The 20870-nt window shown below is 40.4% G+C and overlaps 2 protein-coding genes across 4 annotated transcripts; one reads left to right on the forward strand and one right to left on the reverse strand.

Annotated features, from left to right (window-relative positions):
* Positions 1-139: 139 nt before the first annotated feature.
* Positions 140-9684, reverse strand: LOC146698055 (antizyme inhibitor 1-like). 3 transcript variants are annotated; one of them, XM_085473011.1, is made up of 12 exons: positions 9460-9684; positions 7790-7911; positions 6526-6736; positions 6141-6314; positions 5256-5428; positions 4879-5013; positions 4626-4707; positions 4399-4473; positions 2422-2587; positions 2089-2201; positions 1403-1623; positions 140-1315 (listed from the first exon to the last, which is right to left on the reverse strand). In XM_085473011.1, the coding sequence occupies exons 3-12, from the start codon at positions 6625-6627 to the stop codon at positions 1201-1203; spliced, it is 1356 nt and encodes a 451-aa protein (XP_085329137.1). In that variant the 5' UTR covers positions 6628-6736; positions 7790-7911; positions 9460-9684; the 3' UTR covers positions 140-1200. The 3 variants fall into 3 exon arrangements, with proteins under 3 accessions (XP_085329137.1, XP_085329138.1, XP_085329136.1); XM_085473012.1 differs by lacking the exon at positions 9460-9684 and adding an exon at positions 8752-9029 and having other exon boundaries at positions 1403-1620; XM_085473010.1 differs by lacking the exon at positions 9460-9684 and adding an exon at positions 8752-9028.
* A 3360-nt stretch (positions 9685-13044) lies between these two features.
* On the forward strand, positions 13045-20870 carry LOC146698056 (V-type proton ATPase subunit C 1-A-like). Its single transcript, XM_085473016.1, has 13 exons — positions 13045-13231; positions 13658-13818; positions 14405-14472; positions 15383-15468; positions 15659-15753; positions 17441-17532; positions 17755-17853; positions 17956-18024; positions 18226-18318; positions 18573-18666; positions 19362-19459; positions 19625-19751; positions 20201-20870. The coding sequence occupies exons 2-13, from the start codon at positions 13687-13689 to the stop codon at positions 20297-20299; spliced, it is 1152 nt and encodes a 383-aa protein (XP_085329142.1). The 5' UTR covers positions 13045-13231; positions 13658-13686; the 3' UTR covers positions 20300-20870.

Genomic DNA, 20870 nt, shown 5'->3' on the forward strand with positions numbered 1-20870 from the left:
ATCCCACTTCAGCTCATCACATGATAACTGTATAAAATTATCAGGCTGTGAAACTGAGGGGTACCAATTCTATCTATGCATACAGCTGGAGGAAGTTACAATTTACAACATTTGTGCATTTCTGATAAGACACACACACTGGGATTTACAGTCCACTCAGTGGGGTGTTTATTACTCTTCATTTAGACAAGCACAGCTACACGTTAAAAGCAGGCAAGTGCCTGATAATTTATCATGCCTTAAGACAGATTTATGACAGTTTCACAGATATGATACACACAATGCAAGTATACTTGGTGTCAGGAAATACTGCTATATTCTATCAACACAGATGTTGGAAGAATATTTCAAACTATATGAGTAGAAAAAGAACTTGCAGTAGTCTTTTAAATCATTTTTTGTAAAGAAACAATGTCATTTTCAGTGTAAGTCGATTCATTATCCACCAGCACTTCCTGTGTTCCATCTGCAGCACATGCTGTCTAATAAAACCTGCTTGGCTGTCAGGTAGCAGAGCACTCACCTGCCAGTCTTGGAAGCAAGACGCAAACACCACCTTATTTAAGGACACTCACCTTTTAGCTTTCAAATAATTTTCAGAAACTGACGCCACGGTGACGCCAAACATTTTGTATGTACAGCAAAGATATGCTGCAAGCTCTCAATTTAATATGAAGATGCCACTTTTTAAATGTAATAATGGATTCTAGCCTTTGTGCACACACAAAAAAAACCTACACAACAAATTAAAATACAAAATACAAATCTTTTGGCAAAACTTTCTATATAATCTCAGAAGTGTTTCTTTTTATAAATACACTGCTTCAATCAGGGATACACATAATATACAAGACTGACAACAGCAAAGGAGATATGAATAATAATATCTGTCAAATATAATCATTTAAAAGTATTATATGTCTACTGTAGGGGTGTAAACTGTAGTTCAAGAGGAGTCCCCAAACTGTCTTTTCTGGACTCATCCATTTTGTTGCATACTAATTAACACCTACTTAGGGTTTCCAGGGCTGACCACACAGAAGTGCAGTGCACTGGGGTCTGCGATATGAATATGGTCTGGTCCAGGCAATTTCAAGCACTACTGGGAGAGTTGACCCCAGGGGAATGTGAACCAAAGGAAGCTAGCAGCAGAAACAAGTGAGAAAAGTGAAAAGACTTCTGGTCCCAGTCAGATGTTTCCTAAGCTGGGACCGACAGTGCAGCCTCTGTTTGGCAGGAATTGAGGAAGTACGGGACCAGGGAGAAGTTCTTAAGCATAGCCTCGTTGGTAACACCAGTGTCCTGCATCTCAAACCTGGTGAATGAAAATAAACAGGAATCAAGGACCATAACCTCCACATTCTTGCACAGAAAAGATTTTCTCCATCACTGCCAAACTTACCAGTCTCTAGAGGAGATGACGTAGTACACAGGGGGTGGTGGTGAGTCAGTGGGGGAGCACAGTGGTTGACCCAGACTGTAGGAGCCAGCATGTGTGAACATGAGCCAATCTCCAATGTTGAGCTCAGGTAAAAGACAGTGCTCCAGTACCTGGTCCAGATCATCTCCAGAGGGACCCCACAAGCTGCTGCTGAACACCGGTACATCCAGGGAAGTGTTCTGCTAATAAGGCAATAATTATTTTAGTCATTTTACAATGTGTATATGTGTGGGCAGTAGCTGATTAAGATGTTGTTCCTAATTTAATAATATAGTCCGTATACACATTGAGAAGTATAGAGAAAGTATTGTGTGTTGTGGTTACACATTCAACTGGCCCTTTGTTAGGTAAAGGTCCTTTGTTGGCTGGCTGGATGGATGCGTCCGTCTCGCTATCCATCCATCCAACAGAGGACCTTTGTGGTGGAACAGATTTGCATTATGAATTTGCAGCCAACAGATCTACAGAAACTGCTTGCTGCGATCTTGTCAGTGTGGCCCAAAAAGTCTTGCACAAGTTTCAAGCACCTTGTTAAATCTATGCAACAGTTTTGTAGATAAAAGTAGTCCAACCTGGTACTGCCAAAGTGTACCTATTAAAGTGTCTAGTAAGTGTATACTGATCCATTGAGAATCTTTGAGACTCACCTTGTGAACAGATGGGGCAGATATCAGTCCTTCAGAGAGTTTGCTGGCAAACGATCCATACACTCCTTCGTTCATAGTGTACTGGAACGCTGGCTCTTCATTGGGAGACAGATCTGTTCAGAAGAGGGCAGAAAAGTTTCTGAATTACATTTTACTGTTTGATTCATAGCTGCACTGCTAATTCCCAGTATAATAATACATTTCATGCTGTACAACACTGGTTTCTGCATGAAAATGCATTGTGTACTGCTCGAGTTACAGCTGGAATGCAGTTTTTACAGAGTATGTCCTTAACAATCATTACCGTTCCTAAGTGAGTATCTTGCCACTAACCATGATCCTGGTCCTGGGGATCACGTGCCACCACCTCCTTGGAGATGACATTGACAGCTAGTGTGAAAGCAGAGGACACGAAGAAGTTACCAGGCTCAGCAATGATGGAAACTCCTGAAGATGGAGGGAAGTATAGGTCCACCATAGACATGACTGCACTATTAATCTGCAAAAGAGATGACAGAAGCCGTTACAATTAACATTAAGACATTCCTTCCTTTTCCCCCCACATGCCTCTGAAAAGTAGTTTAAATCCAGCTTCACAGTGAGCAGCTAAAGCATGAATCTATATTAGAATATTCTCAACATTTAAGACAGACACTTTTATCTTACTGTTCAGCTAGTGCTTACTACAGCTACAATGTACAAAGCTTGTCTTTAGCACCCATATGGAAAAGAAATAGTAAAAAGATATTTGATTTACTCATGAAAGTGGCCACTTTCTCATTACTTTCATATATTTTTTTAGTAAGTATACAAAACATACAAGTTTCATTATATAATTTTTCAAGGGATCTTATACACTCAACAAAAATATAAACGCAACACCTTTGTTACTGCTCCCATTCCCCATGGGATGGACGTAGAGACCTAAAATTCATTCCAGATACACAATATAACCATCCCTCCCAAACAGTGGTCACAAATCAGTCCAAATGTGTGGTAGTGGGCACATCTGCTATATTGAGATAATCCATCCCACCTCACAGGTGTGCCACATCAGGATGCTGATCTGACATCATGAGTAGTGCACAGGTGTACCTCAGACTGCCCACAACAAAAGGCCACCCTGGAATGTGCAGTTTTGTCTCACAGCAAAATGCCACAGATGCCACAAGCAATGAGGGAGCGTGCAATTGGCATGCTGACAGCAGGAATGTCAACCAGATCTGTCGCCCGTGCATTGAATGTTCATTTCTCAACCATAAGCCGTCTCCACAGGCGTTTCAGAGAATATGGCAGCACATCCAACCGGCCTCACAACCGCAGACCTCGTGTAACCACACCAGCCCAGGACCTCCACATCCAGCAGGTTCACCTCCAAGATCGTCTGAGACCAGCCACCCAGACAGCTGCTGGAACAATTGGTTTGCACAACCAAACAATTTCTGCACAAACTGTCAGAAACTCAGGGACGCTCAACTGCATGCCCGTCGTCCTCATCGGGGTCTTGACCTGACTCCAGCTCGTCGCCGTAACAGACTTGTGTGGGCAAATGCTCACATTCGATGGCGTCTGGCACGTTGGAGAGGTGTGCGCTTCACGGATGAATCATGGTTCACATTGTTCAGGGCAGATGGCAGCTGAGAATGTCCCAGTTCTTGCATGGCCAGCATACTCACCGGACATGTCACCCATTGAGCATGTTCGGGATGTGCTTGACCAGTGTATACAACAGCGTTTACCAGTTCCCACGAATATCCAACAACCTCGCACAGCCATTGAAGTGGAGTGGACCAACATTCCACAGGCCACAATTGACAATCTGATAGACTCCATGCGACGATGTGTTGCACTGCATGAGGCAAATGGTGGTCACACCAGATACTGACCGGTTCTGGGTCCCCAGACCCCCAATAGCGCAAAAAACTGCACATTCCAGGGTGGCCTTTTGTTGTGGGCAGTCTGAGGTACACCTGTGCACTACTCATGATGTCAGATCAGCATCCTGATGTGGCACACCTGTGAGGTGGGATGGATTATCTCAATATAGCAGATGTGCCCACTACCACACATTTGGACTGATTTGTGACCACTGTTTGGGAGGGATGGTTATATTGTGTATCTGGAATGAATTTTAGGTCTCTACGTCCATCCCATGGGGAATAGGAGCAGTAACAAAGGTGTTGCGTTTATATTTTTGTTGAGTGTATGTGTTTTCATTCTTGTATGCTTTTCATACAAGTCAGATAAAAACTTTATAAGATTTATATATATCTTTTCCATATGGGCAGTATCTGATAGAAATGCACTGACCAGTTCCAGTTGGGCCTCAGAGCCACTGAATCCGCCTCCAATGTCCAAGATTTTCATGCTGAAGCCAATTTCCTCCTGAAGCAGACAGAAAATTGTTAATAACTTGGGTCTATACAAAGTACCTTGTGTTTATGGAGCATCCAAAACATAAAATTGTATTCAACAGAAATGCAAATAACAGTCATAGAGCTGACTGCAAATAAAATGCATCATTTAACACCACATACCCCCATATCAAAGACACAACGGGCATCGGAGATGGCATGAACATACACCTGGTCATCGTCACAGGAGTTGGAAATGTGAGACCTGAGGAGTAGAAGAGGTAGTCGGTGATCAAACTGGCAACTTAACGTTTAAATTTCATTTGCAGACAAACTGACTAAATAATTTGTTCAGGAGAACTGTGCCATCCTTGCAGTGGTCTAAGTACAAAACCTGGATTTGCATTTCTCTTCATGTCCTTCCTGTAGTCCTTACCTGACCCCAGCTACCTGCACACCCAGCTCCTTAGCACTCTCCAGCAGATGTCTGCAGTCCTTGAGTGAGCAGCCAAATGTCATGCTCATGTCATCGTCCGGGTTTGACGCTTCCGTTGACACCTGTAGCAGCAGCCTAAATTATCACAGAGGAAATAGATAACTTGGTTACTGTTTTGGGGAAACAATCGATCCAGATTAATCTATGATATAAAACCAGAGCAGTAAACTACACAGAACCAAACAGTTTTGCAGGTAGATTTCTTATCAGAATGACGGTCGATAGTGTAACCAACAGATAATTACTATGGACTGATAACATGGTCAGTTGTTTAACATATTCACTGGCACTTGGACTGATGCTTATCAAAAACTTACTTGGCATTGGGGTGGCAGCGAGAAATCTTGCGCAGCTCTGCTTCATTATCACACACCAGGAGGTCAATGCCATTTTTAGCAGCATATTTAATCTGGGAAACTTGTTTGCAAACACCACTGTAGATGATATCTTCAGAGGGAATACCATGGCTCTGCACCAATTCCAGTTCAGACTGAATTACAAAGATACACAGACAAAGCAATATTCCATTAAAGGGAACCTATTATGCTTTTTTGTCATCTTTTGCTTATATTACACTTAGTTTGAAAATTTCAGTGTATGTACAAAGAACTGTGAGCTAGAAGGTCAGTCTCTAAGCAGTTTTTTTCTACTCTTCATAGGATATCCTTTAAATGATCATCTCAGGATCATTGCTCTGGCTGTAAGCATAGAAATCTAATCCACCTGCTGTCCCAACCTTCCATTTGTAAGGGGTAGGGAGCCAATCCTTTATCAATCCATTGCCAGACGGCGGCTTAACAGTGGGGCCGCACCAAAGCCAAATATAAGATAAATAAGGATTATTTTCAACTTTGAATCAGCCAAAGCTGCTCTAGAAGAAAGAAAATAGAATTTGAAATAAGTGTAATAGATCTCCTGTATCTATCTTGCAATGCCCATCAGGCAGATGCATTAGAGACAAATATTTATTAAATAATGTTTACAAGGTGGGCATTGACATGTGGTGACCACTTGGTGGTGCTTTTAAAAATATTTAAAGATCTTGGAAAGACACACATTAAATAGCCTTGGGGTGAATTCGTACCAGGGCCTCAGCCTTATGAAACACGGGTCAGCTTGATGATCAACACTAGTGCTAAATGTGCTTTTATATTTAGCAGAGAAAAGCCCTAATGACAAAAACACACACTGTCAAAGAGTACCTTGTTGGTGCATATGAACCCAGTGCCAAGGGAAGCAAGGACTTCAATCACAGCTGGGCTGCTATTGCACCTGACAGCATAGTATGGTCTGATCTGGGACATGTGGGTCCGCCAGCGAACATGCTGCCTCATTATGACTCCCAGATCTGCTACAAAGAATGCATTTTTCTCAGACTGGAGAAGAGGGAAACAAACAGGTGTGGAAGAGTCAGAAAACACATTAAGATTGTATATCCATTAATCTACAATACAAGCATAAACAAAAGTGTGCCTGTATGTCAATTAACAACCTTTAGTTAACAATGCATTATAATACAATTGTTGGTTTTGAGACAATATTAAAACATTAAGAAATAGTACATATTATTAAAGATGAAGCCCATACCAGTGTTTGCTCATAAATGTGATTGTCAATAACATCACAGAGGGCCATGCCTCCTTCCAGCAGGTCAACAGAATACTGCGGTTCATCAGCGATTCCTTTCATCCTCTCAACCGTTTTCTTCAAATCCAACAGGCATAAAGAATGTGGCTAGTGCGAAGTGGTCTTGCTCGCTCCCTCTCGAGCCCCTGGGGTCCTAGACTTATGCAACAAACTGTACAAGGAAAAGAGAAAAGCCAACATAAAGCACCAAGTTCAGCACCAAAAATCACTTTTGGATAATGCATATTCCATGATGTTCTCTGCTGCTGAAACCTAAACGCCTCTTTTGAAATCCTGAACTGAAGTCATTTTCAACTCAACGGGCATCCAATCAGAGCAGAGAACAGGTTCTGCGTTATGGGATAGCTTTGTGGAAGAGGCCTATTCTTCCTAAAAGCCGCTGTGAAAACACATAGTCTGGGGCACAGGGTTCATTTACTTTATCATCAATTACCCCTTACAATCGCCATTAATCCCTGAGCCGGTGACCCGAAAATGTTCCGTTTGATGGCATTAACAAAGGTACAATACTGGCGGCATCTGTGCCACAACTTTACTTTCAGTACTGTTGCACAGTACTTCAACCAGTCATGGTAGTTTGGACCAGACCAGATGTAGAAAGGTTACATGGGGAGACTAGCAATATGCCAACAATGACTGCTGTGGTGTACAGTAAAAAATAAATACATTTAAAAAATTTAAATAAAATCACTGCTCAAACACTGGTTAAAAACACAATGGAACAAGGCTGAACACTAATATCTCTTTGAAAATAAACCAAGACCTTATGTAACTTAGAAAATGCTTAACTGGGTCACTTGTTCTATCTTCACAAAACATACAATATACAATGCAACCCAGCTTTAATCTCAAGGAAAATACATGCATATTAGTTGGGTTATAGCTCAGATTATTTCTCTCTGTTCCTGAAAACAAATCTAACAGCAAAGCCAGTGCAGATAAAAGCAGTCCTGAACAGTGTCCTGTTATTTTAATACAAGTGCTGAAAATAGATCTGAAACAGTAGATCTAAAATAACTGAGTGATCTGGGACATGCTGAATGTTTACTCCTTTTGTCAGGACATGACAGTTACCGTAGAACTGCAATAATTCTTCACCATGCAAACACAAATACTGTACCACACATTCAACGTTTTTGCTATGAGATTTTTCTCAGCCCTCCAATTAAAGTGGATACATAAATTCCCCAGCTAGTTTACTCACATGGATGAGTCCTGGGATGAACTCCTCCACTATCAGCTAGGATCCCAAGGTGGCTCGGCGTTGAAGTCAAATGGCTCTCGGTATAGAGCTGCCCCTAGATCCTCTGGGTAGTTGTTGTACACCTGCAAAGGGGCAGATGAGGACGTGAGGCACAGCAGATTCAGTCAATGATCAATCAATTGTTTCCCCTGCTAACACATGTTCCAGTGGTACTCCAAAGTACAATCAAATCTGTAAATCTGTAGAGGAAACTGGGTTTTTTCCTGGCTCCAAATGGATCTTTGGGTTATGACTACACACATTAGCACGATAATCCAGAATAGAAAGGCATTCCCTGATTTCCATATTTTTCGCCATTTGACAAAGACGAATTGTAAGCTCGAGTTAACGAATACCCGCATAAAGCACTGATACAGAAAACAGTATTTACATGCTGTACTTAATATGTGTTTTTTAAGGTGGTTTTTAATGTGTGAATTGTTAGTCTGAGTTACTCTGAACCAACCACCGGAACTGATGCAATGATGGCCAGATTAGCAGGTTTGAATAAATTAATTAGCAATGGCTACAACAACACTCTTGCCCCGTGTTATTTATCATGCTGCCCCTTATAACCACGTTTAACTACAACTTAACATTCATTACCAATTACTTCAGAGTCAAATTTCTTGTTACTGTAACAGCTTGCTTTCAATTCATGGAGCACATTAGCATTAGTGTCCGCGGTAGTTACACAGTAATATACGATGTATTCCTTACGCAGTAATATACGATGGATTCCTAGTACCAACATGTTTTATAAAAACAAAGTTTTTTTTTAAGAATGCTACTGACAACAACGTTATAGCTAGTGTGTTTTATTTAGTATTTAGCTAGACAATGACACGTTACTCAGTGCATTTAGCTAATAACATGCTAACACTCATAGGAAGCTAACAGCGCGGTTAGCTAACGTTACTTACGTCCGCTGAAAACCCAAAAGAGGGGACAGAACGCTTTTTCTTTTTAGGCGGAATTTTTAAAGAGTGGTGGGGAGACTAGAAGAGAAAACGATATTTGCCATGGAGTAGTTCAAGTTATTGTCGTTCGACGTTTTCTCGATGGCACCTATAGCGGACCATTTGTTACAACCGAGCAGACGACAGCAGCGGAGGGCGAACGGCAAGACCGACCCACAGACAGAAGCGTCATATTAATGCTGACACATCCGGTTTAAAATGTCAAAATAAAACCCACATTAACCGACATATTCGTTTTGAGTAACGGAGAAACCGTCAGAGTGAAATTAAACAAGAATTACAGCTTTTATTAACATTTTCCGGTTTGGCTCAACTGAAGTATGGTGAACTTGACAAACACTTGCTCGGAGCTGTCAAACCCTCACGCAACGCGATATTAGAGCTCGCATAGGAAGATGTGGAGCATTTATTAACATAATTTAAAAAAAATCATTACTGACCTGCAACAGCCACAATAATAACAGTTAAAAAAAGATTATTTTTTTCTATGCTGCAATATTTTGTGCACACAATTTGAAGACATTCTAACCAACTGGAAAAACAAAAACAAAACAATAAACCCCACAACTTTGTTGATCTTAGACTATATTTATAACAGAATAGCTATAAAACCTATGCTCCGTGGTAAATAGGTAATTTCCCAAAAATTACCTGTGTTATGTCTTCACTGGATCCCCCATGGTTCAGTGATAAGGACAAAATATTGTCCAACAAAGGTGGCACAGTCCTCCTTATTTTCTCTAGTCTCAGTCAGCACTCGCAGACATAAGCCCTAGACGCAATGGCTAGATGGAAACATGCATTTTGTCCTAAAGTTCAAGCTCAGACTATACTTTCCCTTCCTTTTGCCTTTGTTGTTGTGAAGTTGTGAAGTTGTGCCTGACTCTGAAAACGCTTGGTATGAGGCAGTTTTTACCCCCTCCAGGAGATAAATTTGCATGTCTCCCTCCTCAGAGCTGAAGGGGGAGGGTGCAAAGAAAAGCTCGGCAACTGTTAGCTGAAGGGGAAATCTTTTTTCTGGGGCTGTTTGGACTCTGTGCTTACATTAAACATAGGAGAAAATACCCCTTTATCATTCAAATATAAAGTGTTTTACTGCACAGTATCAGCATTTCAAGGCTTTGGGATTATGTTTGCCATTTCTAAAATAATACAAATAGGTTATAAAAATACAATTGATTTTCAACTATGTTCAGAAAAAATAAAAACAAGTATAGGAAAATAATTTTCAAATGCAATCCACTAATGTCTGTCTTCTACAGTAAAAGCCCATTTTCTGCAGCATCTCTTCAGTCTGTGACCCTCATAGTTTAATTTTCACTTCATTTTTACAGAGTGACATACAGACACAAGTTCTCCATACCTGCTGTGAAGTTTAGGATCCAGGAATTTGTGACCTAGGACTACTGTTCTTGTATGAAAACCCTGTTTACCAATTACAAAGCATTATCCCTTAAATCCCCAGCACCCTGGCTGACCCACATCATATTTTTCTTATTTCACAGCAGTTCATGATGTCTTGTTGTTGTTGGGATTTTTTTCTTCCACATATCTATAAAATTCCTCAGAGTGTTAGATGAGAGTTGAGTGCTCCTCAGGGAAAAAATAAACAATAGCAGTGCCTGTTTCACTAATAAACCTATTTCGTGGAGTCCATTGTAAAGGCTGCGGAGGCGATGTACTGCGACACAAAAAAGTTGTTCCGTGTTTTGTGCCTGTTCTCTCTAACACTACACGAGTTATGTATATATAAGGCTAATCACACATAGCATCTAAAGTGGCTTCCAGTAACGCACAATGTTTGATTTCCATTGTTTGGATCATAATAGCCATCGCTGCCGTTGGGTATGCGACAGGGAGACATGTGTACCACCCACTGTGAGGGCAAATACTCTAGTGGCTGCATTGTGCAGCAGGAATTCTTATTTGCAAACATTGCAAACAGATTACATCAATGGACCGATATAGAAAGACCCTGAATCACCCCTGAGTGACCAAGGCAGGCAAAAAAAAAGGAATAAACAACATGTTCCAAGAATCAAAAGGTCAGACAATTACATACAGCCAACAATATTGATTCCCTTCATTTTTCAAACAGAAGAAGTTGTTATGGGTATTTGTTTAATGAATATTCGTAAACAATTTGAATTTGTTAAGAGAATATACACATTATCTATTAATTTTCCATAACAAGCCATGTGCATTTTACAATATGTAAAATGACTCATGTAAAATACACTTTTCTAGTGCTCAGCTCCACACAATTACAACCCCCATATATACATATATATATATACACATAGCATATAAATAACTCATCTTCAGTGAGGCTGTGCAATATTAACTCCCAGTCTTATATAGCTGACAGCTTTCAAATACCTGTCAGTAAATGAGTTTAAATATTGCATTTATATTATGTCAGTACATTTATGGTATTTAAGCCTTTTCTTCTTCTTTTTTTGCACCATGTGAGTGAGTGTTGTCTGTTATGCTTGTATAATCACAATGACAAGTCATAAATTTACCATTTTGGTGGACATGAATAGTTGTTTAAAAACACCATACATTAGTCGTATGCAACAGGCACTTGTTAAGTCTCTCCCGAGTGGTTTCCCCTCTTTTTTTTTTGCCAAAGAATGTTGCTAAGTAAAAAGAGAACTCCAAACAAACTTCTCCTCACACTGACCTGAATGTTAAGCAGGGAAATATAAAGCAGCTGACTGCAGGAATATAGCAAATATTCAACAGGTATATCTTTAGAAGACTTAAAGCAGCAATATCAGATTAATAAACACCCTGATACTCCTTTTTTCATAAACACCACAGCCTTAGGTCTCACATAGCACCAAGAGGACCCACGGTAGTCTTATGAAGACTAATAGATACTTGAGAAATGTTAATGCACCCAAAAATAAACTGGAAAAATGGCTCCATATTTCTGTGATATGCCATGAAATGGGAATAGTCTTTATCACTGGGCTTTCCCAGGACATGTCATGTATAACAATAGTATCAAAGAGGTGGAGAGATACAACGCGATACCATAACGACTAAACAATAACAACGCCCAAAAAAATGATGCACATTTCACCCTCATTTCCCTTCTTGCAAAGATAGATTGCACAAAAATTATTTATCATTGTTACAGAACTCTAAAATGACTGGAATACTTTTGAAGTGCATTGTTTCTGGGGAAACCAAATCATCAGGTAGTTCCCATGAATGACACTAGAAAAGCTGCTTATGTAAATGCACTGAGTTTGGTGTGTGCATGTTAAAAGGCTACATGGTACAAGCACACCTGTAAGCATCAGTTACTTTGGACCAAGCCGAAACAGGTGATGTGGAATGTACAGTACACAAAGCATTTAGAGAGAGACCTTCATCCTTCACGTGTAGTTCTACGACACACTTGTGTGGCCTGTACTGTTAACATGGTTTTTATTATTAGCATTTTCTAAAGAAGCTGAAGGAGGGCAAGGGGAGAGCAACACGCTTGTTACAGGAGTTTTATGCTTCTATACTTTATCACTTGCCTCTGTTTCTGAACCTCCAGAGATCATGCAGCTGAATCTAAGCAGTAGCTGGCCTTCTGCAGACTGGCTGATTGTGGTGTGTGTGTCCCCTGATAACATCCAGGGAGACTGGCCTCTAGCCAGCTATGGGCAAACTCAACCCTGTCGTTTGATGTTGAGGGTTGGCTCCAGGCAGACCAAGCATTGTGTCCCAAAACAATGAACCCCAGACCCACTGAACTATAAACATGTCCCTTTGGGGGGCGTTTTCCTCAGTATTCTGTACAGGAGACACCCAAAGTCAGGAAACCTGACCCAGCTTTCCTAAATTTAGTTACTCTAAAGGCTCAAATGCTGCTGACTTGGCATCCAACATTGTCTGCCTTCTTGTCTAATAGGGTAATAATGAGTTTGGAATGTTGACCCAGGATCAAGTCTGAGATTTGGGGTTTATAATTAAGGAAATCTGTTGAAAATCCATTAAAACAATTATATTTTTTCTCATCAAAACTTACATTAATTTTGTTTGCTGTTACATAAGTGTCAAACAATCTTGGTGTTTTATTTCAGAATGTGGCCTAGCTAAACACACTCTCTTTTATCCGGATTATAGTCTAAACTATCCACATAACTCAAGCGTTTTTGAGCCTGAGCACCACCACCAGTCAGGGTTTTTGTGGGTTCAAGCTGAGCCAGGCTGCAGTACTCGCTCACCGCCAGCTGGGGTCGTTGGTGGGTCTCCGCAGCGTGTGTGAGAGGCCTTCCGGTTCCTCTTGCAGATCAGCTGACTGGTACTGCTGTCAGGAGCTCACGAACTGTACTGAATGGCAACTATGAACGCTGTCAAGCTATAGAAACACTATAAACACCTTTATTTTCACTAACAACTGTAACGTTTTAATACCCCGGTGAGTGAACAGCTAAAACGATATCAAAAAGTACCTGAGTTGTTGCCGTTAATAACAAAGCTAGCGAAATGGCTAACGATAGCTAATCCCAGCTGGATGCTGCTTGACCTTAACCATGTTTTTGTTTTGCCAGCTGCGGTTTATGTAACATATTGCTTATTTTTTTTATTTACGGTATTGTAACGTTAGTTAGTAGTCGGGGAGTGAAGATATGGACTGTTGGTGAAAGCGAAACGTCAACATGTAGTTGTCTTGAATGAATTGAATGAATTGTTGCTAGTGTAGCATCACTTGTTTAGTGGGGAACGGTGTCCCTGTAAGCAAACAGTCTTTTACTTGTAATCAGACAGACAGTGTTGTTTAACTAAATGCTGAGGCTAATAATATTAGAGAAAGCACTAGTCTAAGTCTGGATTTCCTTTCTAGCTTTCTCGAGCTGCACCAGTGCTGGAAACATGACAGAGTTTTGGTTGATCTCTGCACCAGGAGATAAGACCTGCCAGCAAACATGGGACAAAATGATGGCAGCCACCACGCGTACCAACAACCTCTCCACCAACCACAAGTTCAACATCCCAGACCTTAAGGTTAGTATGGGTTTATACACTTTTCAGGACAGTGTATAAACCCTGTGCTTGCCACGCTGTCCTGCTGTTCCCTCCAGTGCTGCAGCGCAGAGCTGTTACACTGTAGTAATTCATAATGATTTACCCCATTCATTTCAAAAAGTCATTTAACAATCGTTTAACAATCAAAATCACTCACCTTCTGCATCCACTGTCAAGAATAAACCGATTCTGTGTATCGGAAGCAGCCTGTACACAGATCTGTTGCCTTCATGTTGAAGCAGCGGGTAGAGGAGTGTTTCATCCACAGAGCAGCTCTGCTTTTCTGAATTGGTCACTCTCCGTGCAGAAGGTGAAGTAACCCCGCTGACCTTGGTGCTACGCGGGGTTCTAATGTCCCACTGCTGCTGTTAGCAATGCACGAACGCCTCTGGACAAAGAGGCGCCGTCCAAAGCGCACAGGGGCCCCCTGGATGTCACTGTAGGCAGACTGAACCCCAGACGTCCCTGTTTAAACACAACCCTGCTGACACTGCTGAAAAAGACCCAAATCTCAGCACTGATAACTCAAAACATGTTTAATTTTTGTTTTTGTGTCCAAAAACAGGTTGGGACACTGGATGTCTTGGTCGGGCTGTCGGATGAACTGGCCAAATTAGATTCCTTTGTTGAAGGGTATGCAACCTGTTAATTTCTGATTTGTACCGAACATTATTTTTCTCATTAAAAAGTTATTTTCTGTTTATAATGGCTCTTACTATTGACCTATTAATGAGAGTTGAACACAAAACCTGCATTCCCAGTCCTCTGCCACTCTGTAATCTTTCCTCTACTTTGTAACAATGAGGAATTTCACAGGGACCTGAGGCTAGTGGGCCCTGCAGTCTAAACTTGGCAATTTACAGTTGGGTGATACACCCGCAGCTCCTTCTGTAGTCATATTTATAGCAGATGACTTCACTCTCATGAGTATGTTCGACTGTAATCTCTAGTCTTTTGGAAACATTGACATCCAAAGCTCACACACAGCTCTTAGTGCCTGAGCTCTGATATGCTTCCTCTGCTGACTGTGGGAAAGGCCAACCTTGCAACACCGTTTCACTTGTTTGCCTACAGCCTCTCTTTAACCCAGTTCCTTTTTGATGTTTCTGCACGCCATATCTGAAAAAGAAACTGCTAAATTCTTAATTTCTTTCAGTTAAAACGTTAAGTTGATTTTTGACACTTGATATTATAATAACATTGCAAAATAGATGGGTAAAAGTTGAACATTAGTGGCTGATGTACTTTCTTAGGAACTTTTAGCCATCAAATGTGACTTGGCTCTTGGTGTTTCCATGGCTTCATGGCTGCTCTGATGAGCCATGGAACAGCGTGGTTAAAAATCTTGAGGACTGAAAGTCTGCTGTTTTATAAATGACCTTGTCAGGAGATTATCTTTACACGAATATGTGAAACCCTTTGATGTGTGCGTCAGTTTGTGTTAAATCTGGTTGGGGGAAATCAGTTCCTGGGGGTCATGTGATGCTTAGTGCATGCAGTTTGTGTTGAGATGGCATTTTTGCTCTCTCCTGGGTGTTCACAGTGTGGTGAAGAAGGTGGCTCAGTACATGGCTGATGTGTTGGAGGACAGCCGGGACAAAGTGCAGGAGAACCTACTGGCTAATGGAGGTACGCTGATGGTTACAACACTCTCTGTTCGTATTATGTAAAAAAAAAAGAGGAAAATATAACTGTATTTTTAATTGGGGTAATGCAAAGAATGGTTAGCTGCAGAATAATGATATTAACTTTAGGCTGCCGTGAGATAATAAGCAGGTAATAGTGTTGCTTTTACAGCTTTTGTTTTCTTTCCCTTTAGTTGATCTTGTCACCTACATTACAAGATTTCAATGGGATATGGCAAAATATCCCATAAAACAGTCCCTTAAAAACATCTCTGAAATCATCTCAAAGGTAGGTCTGTCACTTACACTTACTTACTTACTTACACTACCAGTCAAAAGTTTGGACACACCTTCTCATTTAATGTTTTTTCTTTATTTTCATGACTATTTACATTGTAGATTCTCACTGAAGGCATCAAACGTATAAATAATAACATATGGAATTATGTAGTAAACAAAAAAAGTGTGAAATAACTCAAAATATGTTTTTTTATTTTAGATTCTTCAAAATAGCCACCCTTTGCTTTGATTATTGCTTTGCACACTCTTGGCATTCTCTCGATGAGCTTCATGAGGTCGTCACCTGAAATCATTTTCCAACAGTCTTGAAGGAGTTCTCAGAGATGCTGAGCACTTGTTGGCCCTTTTGCCTTCACTCTGCGGTCCATCTCATCCCAAACCATCTTGATTGGGTTTAGGTCAGCTGACTCTGGAGGCCAGGCCATCTGGCGCAGCACTCCATCACTCTCCTTTTTGGTCAAACAGCCCTTGCACCGCCTGGAGATGTGTTTAGGGTCACATATCCCCCAACAGTGTCACCAGCAAAGCACCCCCTGACCATCACACCGTTGGTGGGAACCATGCATGTAGAGACCTTTTCTGCATAGTACAAAGGCACGGCAGGTGGAACCACAGATCTGAAATTTGGACTCATCAGGCCAAAGCACAGATATCCACTGGTCTAATGTCCATTCCTTGTGTTTCTTGGCTCAAACAAATCCCTTCTGCTTATTGGTTTTCCTCAGTAGTCGTTTCTATTTGGCCATAAAGGCCTGATTCGTCTTCTCTGTACAGTTGATGTAGAGATGTGTCTGCTACTGGACCTCTGGCATTTATCTGGGCTCTAATCTGAGGTGCTGTTAACTTGCGGTTTCTGAGGCTGGTGACTCGGATTAATTTATCCTTAGCAGCAGAGGTGACTCTTGGTCTTCCTTTGGTCTTCATATGAGCCAGTTATATCGTGGTTCTTGATGGTTTTGGCAACTGCACTTGGGGACACATTCAAAGTTTTTGCAGTTTTCCAGACTGACTGACTTTCAGTTCTTAAAGTAATGATGGACTGTCATTTCTCTTTACTTAGCTGATTGGTTCTTGGCATAATATGAATTCCAGCAGTTGCCAAATAGGGCTGTCAGCTGTGTACCAACCTGACCTCTGCACAACACAAGTGTGTCACCCAATCCCATTAAGAAGACAAGAAATTCCACAAATTGACCCTGACAAGACACAACTGTGATGTGAAAACTATTTCAGGTGATTACATCATGACGCTCACTGAGAGGCCAAGGGTTTGCAGCGCTGTCATCAAAGCACAGAGTGGCTGGTTTGAGGAATCTAAAATATAAAACATATTTAGAGTTATTTATCAATTTTTCTTTGCTACATAATTCCACATATCTTGCTTGCATATATTTGATGTCTTCGGTGAGTATCTAAAATATAAAAAGTAGTAAAAAATAAAGAAAAAAATAGTAAATGAGCAGGTATGTCCAAACTTCTGACTGGTAGTGTATGTATTGTTTTATTTATTTTTTTTAATTTTATATACTCATGAGTAGCTGCAGAGTTTAATAATATCTTCTCACTCATTTAATCCAGGTCCCTCACTGCAGTTATTTTATTCTGTGGTCTTTTGTTGTATTTTACTTTGTCTGTCATTAATATTTTTTGCCATGTTTTTTTTTTTTTTTTTACAGCAAGTAACTCAGATTGACAATGACTTGAAGACCAGAGCATCAGCGTATAATAACCTAAAGGGAAACTTGCAGAACTTAGAAAGGAAGAATGCGTAAGTTACTCACATGGACAAAAGTGCACCTGTAACATTACATGAAGGCTGCAGTGCCGACCTGGAACATCCTTTAGGATGACCGTTCGCTTCCTTTATTTTCCTCTACCTCATTATGCTTTACCTTGACCTTGTCTGTATACTCTGACTCCAAAAAGCTTTTATCAACAGCAGGACCCTCATACGAGTCTGTGTTGTTGTAATGCTATTGTGTGCCAACAGGGGGAGCCTGTTGACCAGGAGCCTGGCTGACATTGTCAAGAAGGATGATTTTGTACTTGATTCAGAGTACCTCATCACTTTGCTGGTTGTCGTACCAAAGTGAGTCAGCCCCAAGTAAACACAGCTATGTCCTGATTGATTTTGTATTGAATGAGAAGGAATATGAGCATTAATGAGTTCTGCGCTGTTTTGTTTGTTCAGGACGGGATACTCTGACTGGCAGAAAGCATATGAAACGCTTGCTGAGATGGTGGTCCCACGGTCTTCACAGTAAGTCATGTCATCCATGAGACAGATATTTTGTTAATGCCCTTATCAAGCATCTATTGTTTAAGTTGCTCTTTGTGACAATTTAATTTATTTTTGTTCATATTTCTGACCACAAGTATTTAGAGACTTAGTATGCGATTAATTTACATTATGAACTTCCTATTATTATATCACTAAAATAGTACCTGACCTTTCTTCTAGTCTGCTATTTGAAGACAGTGACAGTGGGCTGTTCAGTGTCACTCTGTTCAGGAAAGCTATTGATGACTTCAAACACAAAGCTAGAGAGAACAAGTAAGTGATGGCATTGTGTTATTATAACCACCATTCTTCCCAGTGAATATAAACAGCTCTGTGTATATAAATTATATACGTGTCACATATCTAAGTGATTTTCTTACGTATGTAGATGTGTCTTACATTATGTTCTCACAACTGATCTTCAGACATTTAAATATGTGAAGGATATAAGCTGGTGTCTCTACACATAAAAATCACTTTCTCGTTAAATGAAACTGGTTTTTGTGTCCTCTTCACGATGTTCATAGGTTCACGGTAAGAGACTTTCAGTACAATGAAGAGGAGATGAAGGCAGATAAAGAAGAGATGACACGGCTCTCCACAGATAAGAAGAAGCAGTTTGTAAGTTCTATAGTTTTTTTTCCTCTAATGTCATGTATTTGTTCTATTTTGTGTTTGCTGTGGAAGTAATAGAAAAGTCAAAAGACCCAAATGGTTTGGGATGTTCTAGCCCATGAGGTGCTGTTCACATAAATGTAGTACTTATATGTTGAATTATTAGCCTACTGTGCTATTCTGTTTAATTTACTGTCGTCCATGTGGTTAAGAAAAAGGTTTGGATGCTCTGTGTGTGGTAGACTGATAAGATTCTACCAAATATCACACTAATTTGTATTTGTATTGTTTATACTTGTTTTCGCTGGATTGATCAATATTATTGTATGCATATACAATCTTTTTCTTTTTGTTAAGCCTGATAACTGTGTGGATTTCCCCCCACTGTGTTCTGTGGAAGAAAACTTGAGTGTGTGCTTGCATCACAAACAACCAATTAAAGGCTGAAGCAGTTCACAGAAATTCAGTTATTGTGCAGCCAGCAGGGGTCAGAAAGTGCTGAGTGCACACGCACCCAAAGAAAGTTTGTCAGTGGCTACAGAACACAGCTGTTTAGGAGAGAAAGAGGATCTGTCAGCAGGACTTTTATAAAGCACTTTCATTAAAAAAAAACAGATATTTTGAAGCACTTACTGTGAATGAATTTAAGATTCATGACTCTGACACATAAAACTGATGGTTACTGTTGTTCATCTCTGTAGGGTCCACTTGTCCGGTGGCTGAAAGTGAACTTTAGTGAAGCCTTCATTGCATGGATTCACATTAAAGCACTACGAGTCTTTGTGGAATCTGTTTTAAGGTAGGCCTCTTGAATAAACATCGCAGTGCCAACAAAACCAACTATTACAAAGAGAAAAATAAAAGCTAAAACCTGACACTGCTTGCCTTGTTTTTTCCCCACTGATGACTTGTAGTTTAAACATTTTAAGTCTGAAAGTGGAGTTGAACATGTTCTGGTTTGCAGATATGGGTTGCCTGTGAATTTTCAAGCCATGCTCCTGCAGCCAAACAAGAAGACCATGAAGAAGCTGAGGGAGGTGCTCAATGACCTTTACAAACATCTGGACAGCAGTGCAGCAGCTATCATTGATGTGAGTGCTTCAATAATCCTCAACACTGAGTAGGAAGGGAAAGTAGATGCTGCAATCTCTCCATCCATCCTTGTGTCAGGTTATAACAGCTGCTCCCTCTCATGGCAGGAGCTGGTTACTGCAGATGGGATATAGGTTAAGTTGTGCAGCATTGTTTCTGTTTGTGTAATGCATTTATAATGTGACAGTGGAAAAGAATAAAAAAAAATAAAAAAAATTCTTCTTAAATATTTAAAATCTAAAGTTTCATTTGGTCAAACCTCGGAACAGGTAAGTAGCACATTTGGTGTAGCTGTGTCGGTTCCATTCCATGTATTTTTTTCCCAAGCATTTGGATTGTGAGGGCAAATTGGATTTGGTGTAAAGTTTCATTATATGACACACACACACAGATATTGCATTGGCTGCTCACGCCCACTAATATCCTGCTTCTTGTGTTTTCTCTCCAGTCTGCAATGGACATCCCAGGCCTGAACCTGAGCCAGCAGGAATATTATCCTTACGTCTACTACAAAATCGACTGCAACCTGCTGGATTTCAAAGTTTAACACTTTAACTGATCGTTTGTCTTTCTGAGTGTCTATTAAGTTATGTTTTTTCTTCATCGGTCAAACCTCCGCCTCCTCCCACTCTCTCTCTCCCCTCCCTCGTCAGCTGCTTGAATGACAGAGCTGCATGTTCATTCCTTGTGGTGAAAAGGCTTCAACCACTTTTACAACCAAGTCAAAAAAAAAAAACAACAACTTTTGAAATGTTTTTGTTTACAGTTTTTCTTTTAAAGGCACGCTGATAATTAGCTTTTTCTCAACGTGAAATCAATTAAGGAAAATGTACTGGAGAGCTAAACGTATTTACTGTGTCATTCCATGTGTGCTGGTGTGAAGTGATTGCCATCTTCTGTAGCTGTGTTCAGAGATTTGTGTTTACATTTGGGCGATTTCATCATTGTAGCCATGGCCACCACATCTGGTATGTGTTTCTGAGATTCTGCACACGTTGTGAAACACAAATGACTGTATGTTGTCGTCTCATGTTGTGTATTTACTGTAAAACAAAAGAAATCTATATCTGAGTATTGTGTAAGCCATTGATTGAATAAATGTGATGGAGACCACAGCA

This window comes from Copadichromis virginalis, linkage group LG11, assembly GCF_057382275.1.
Source record: "Copadichromis virginalis isolate Kocher_CV1m ecotype Utaka linkage group LG11, C_Virginalis_male_GT1.1, whole genome shotgun sequence".
Classification (NCBI taxonomy): Eukaryota; Metazoa; Chordata; class Actinopteri; order Cichliformes; family Cichlidae; genus Copadichromis; species Copadichromis virginalis.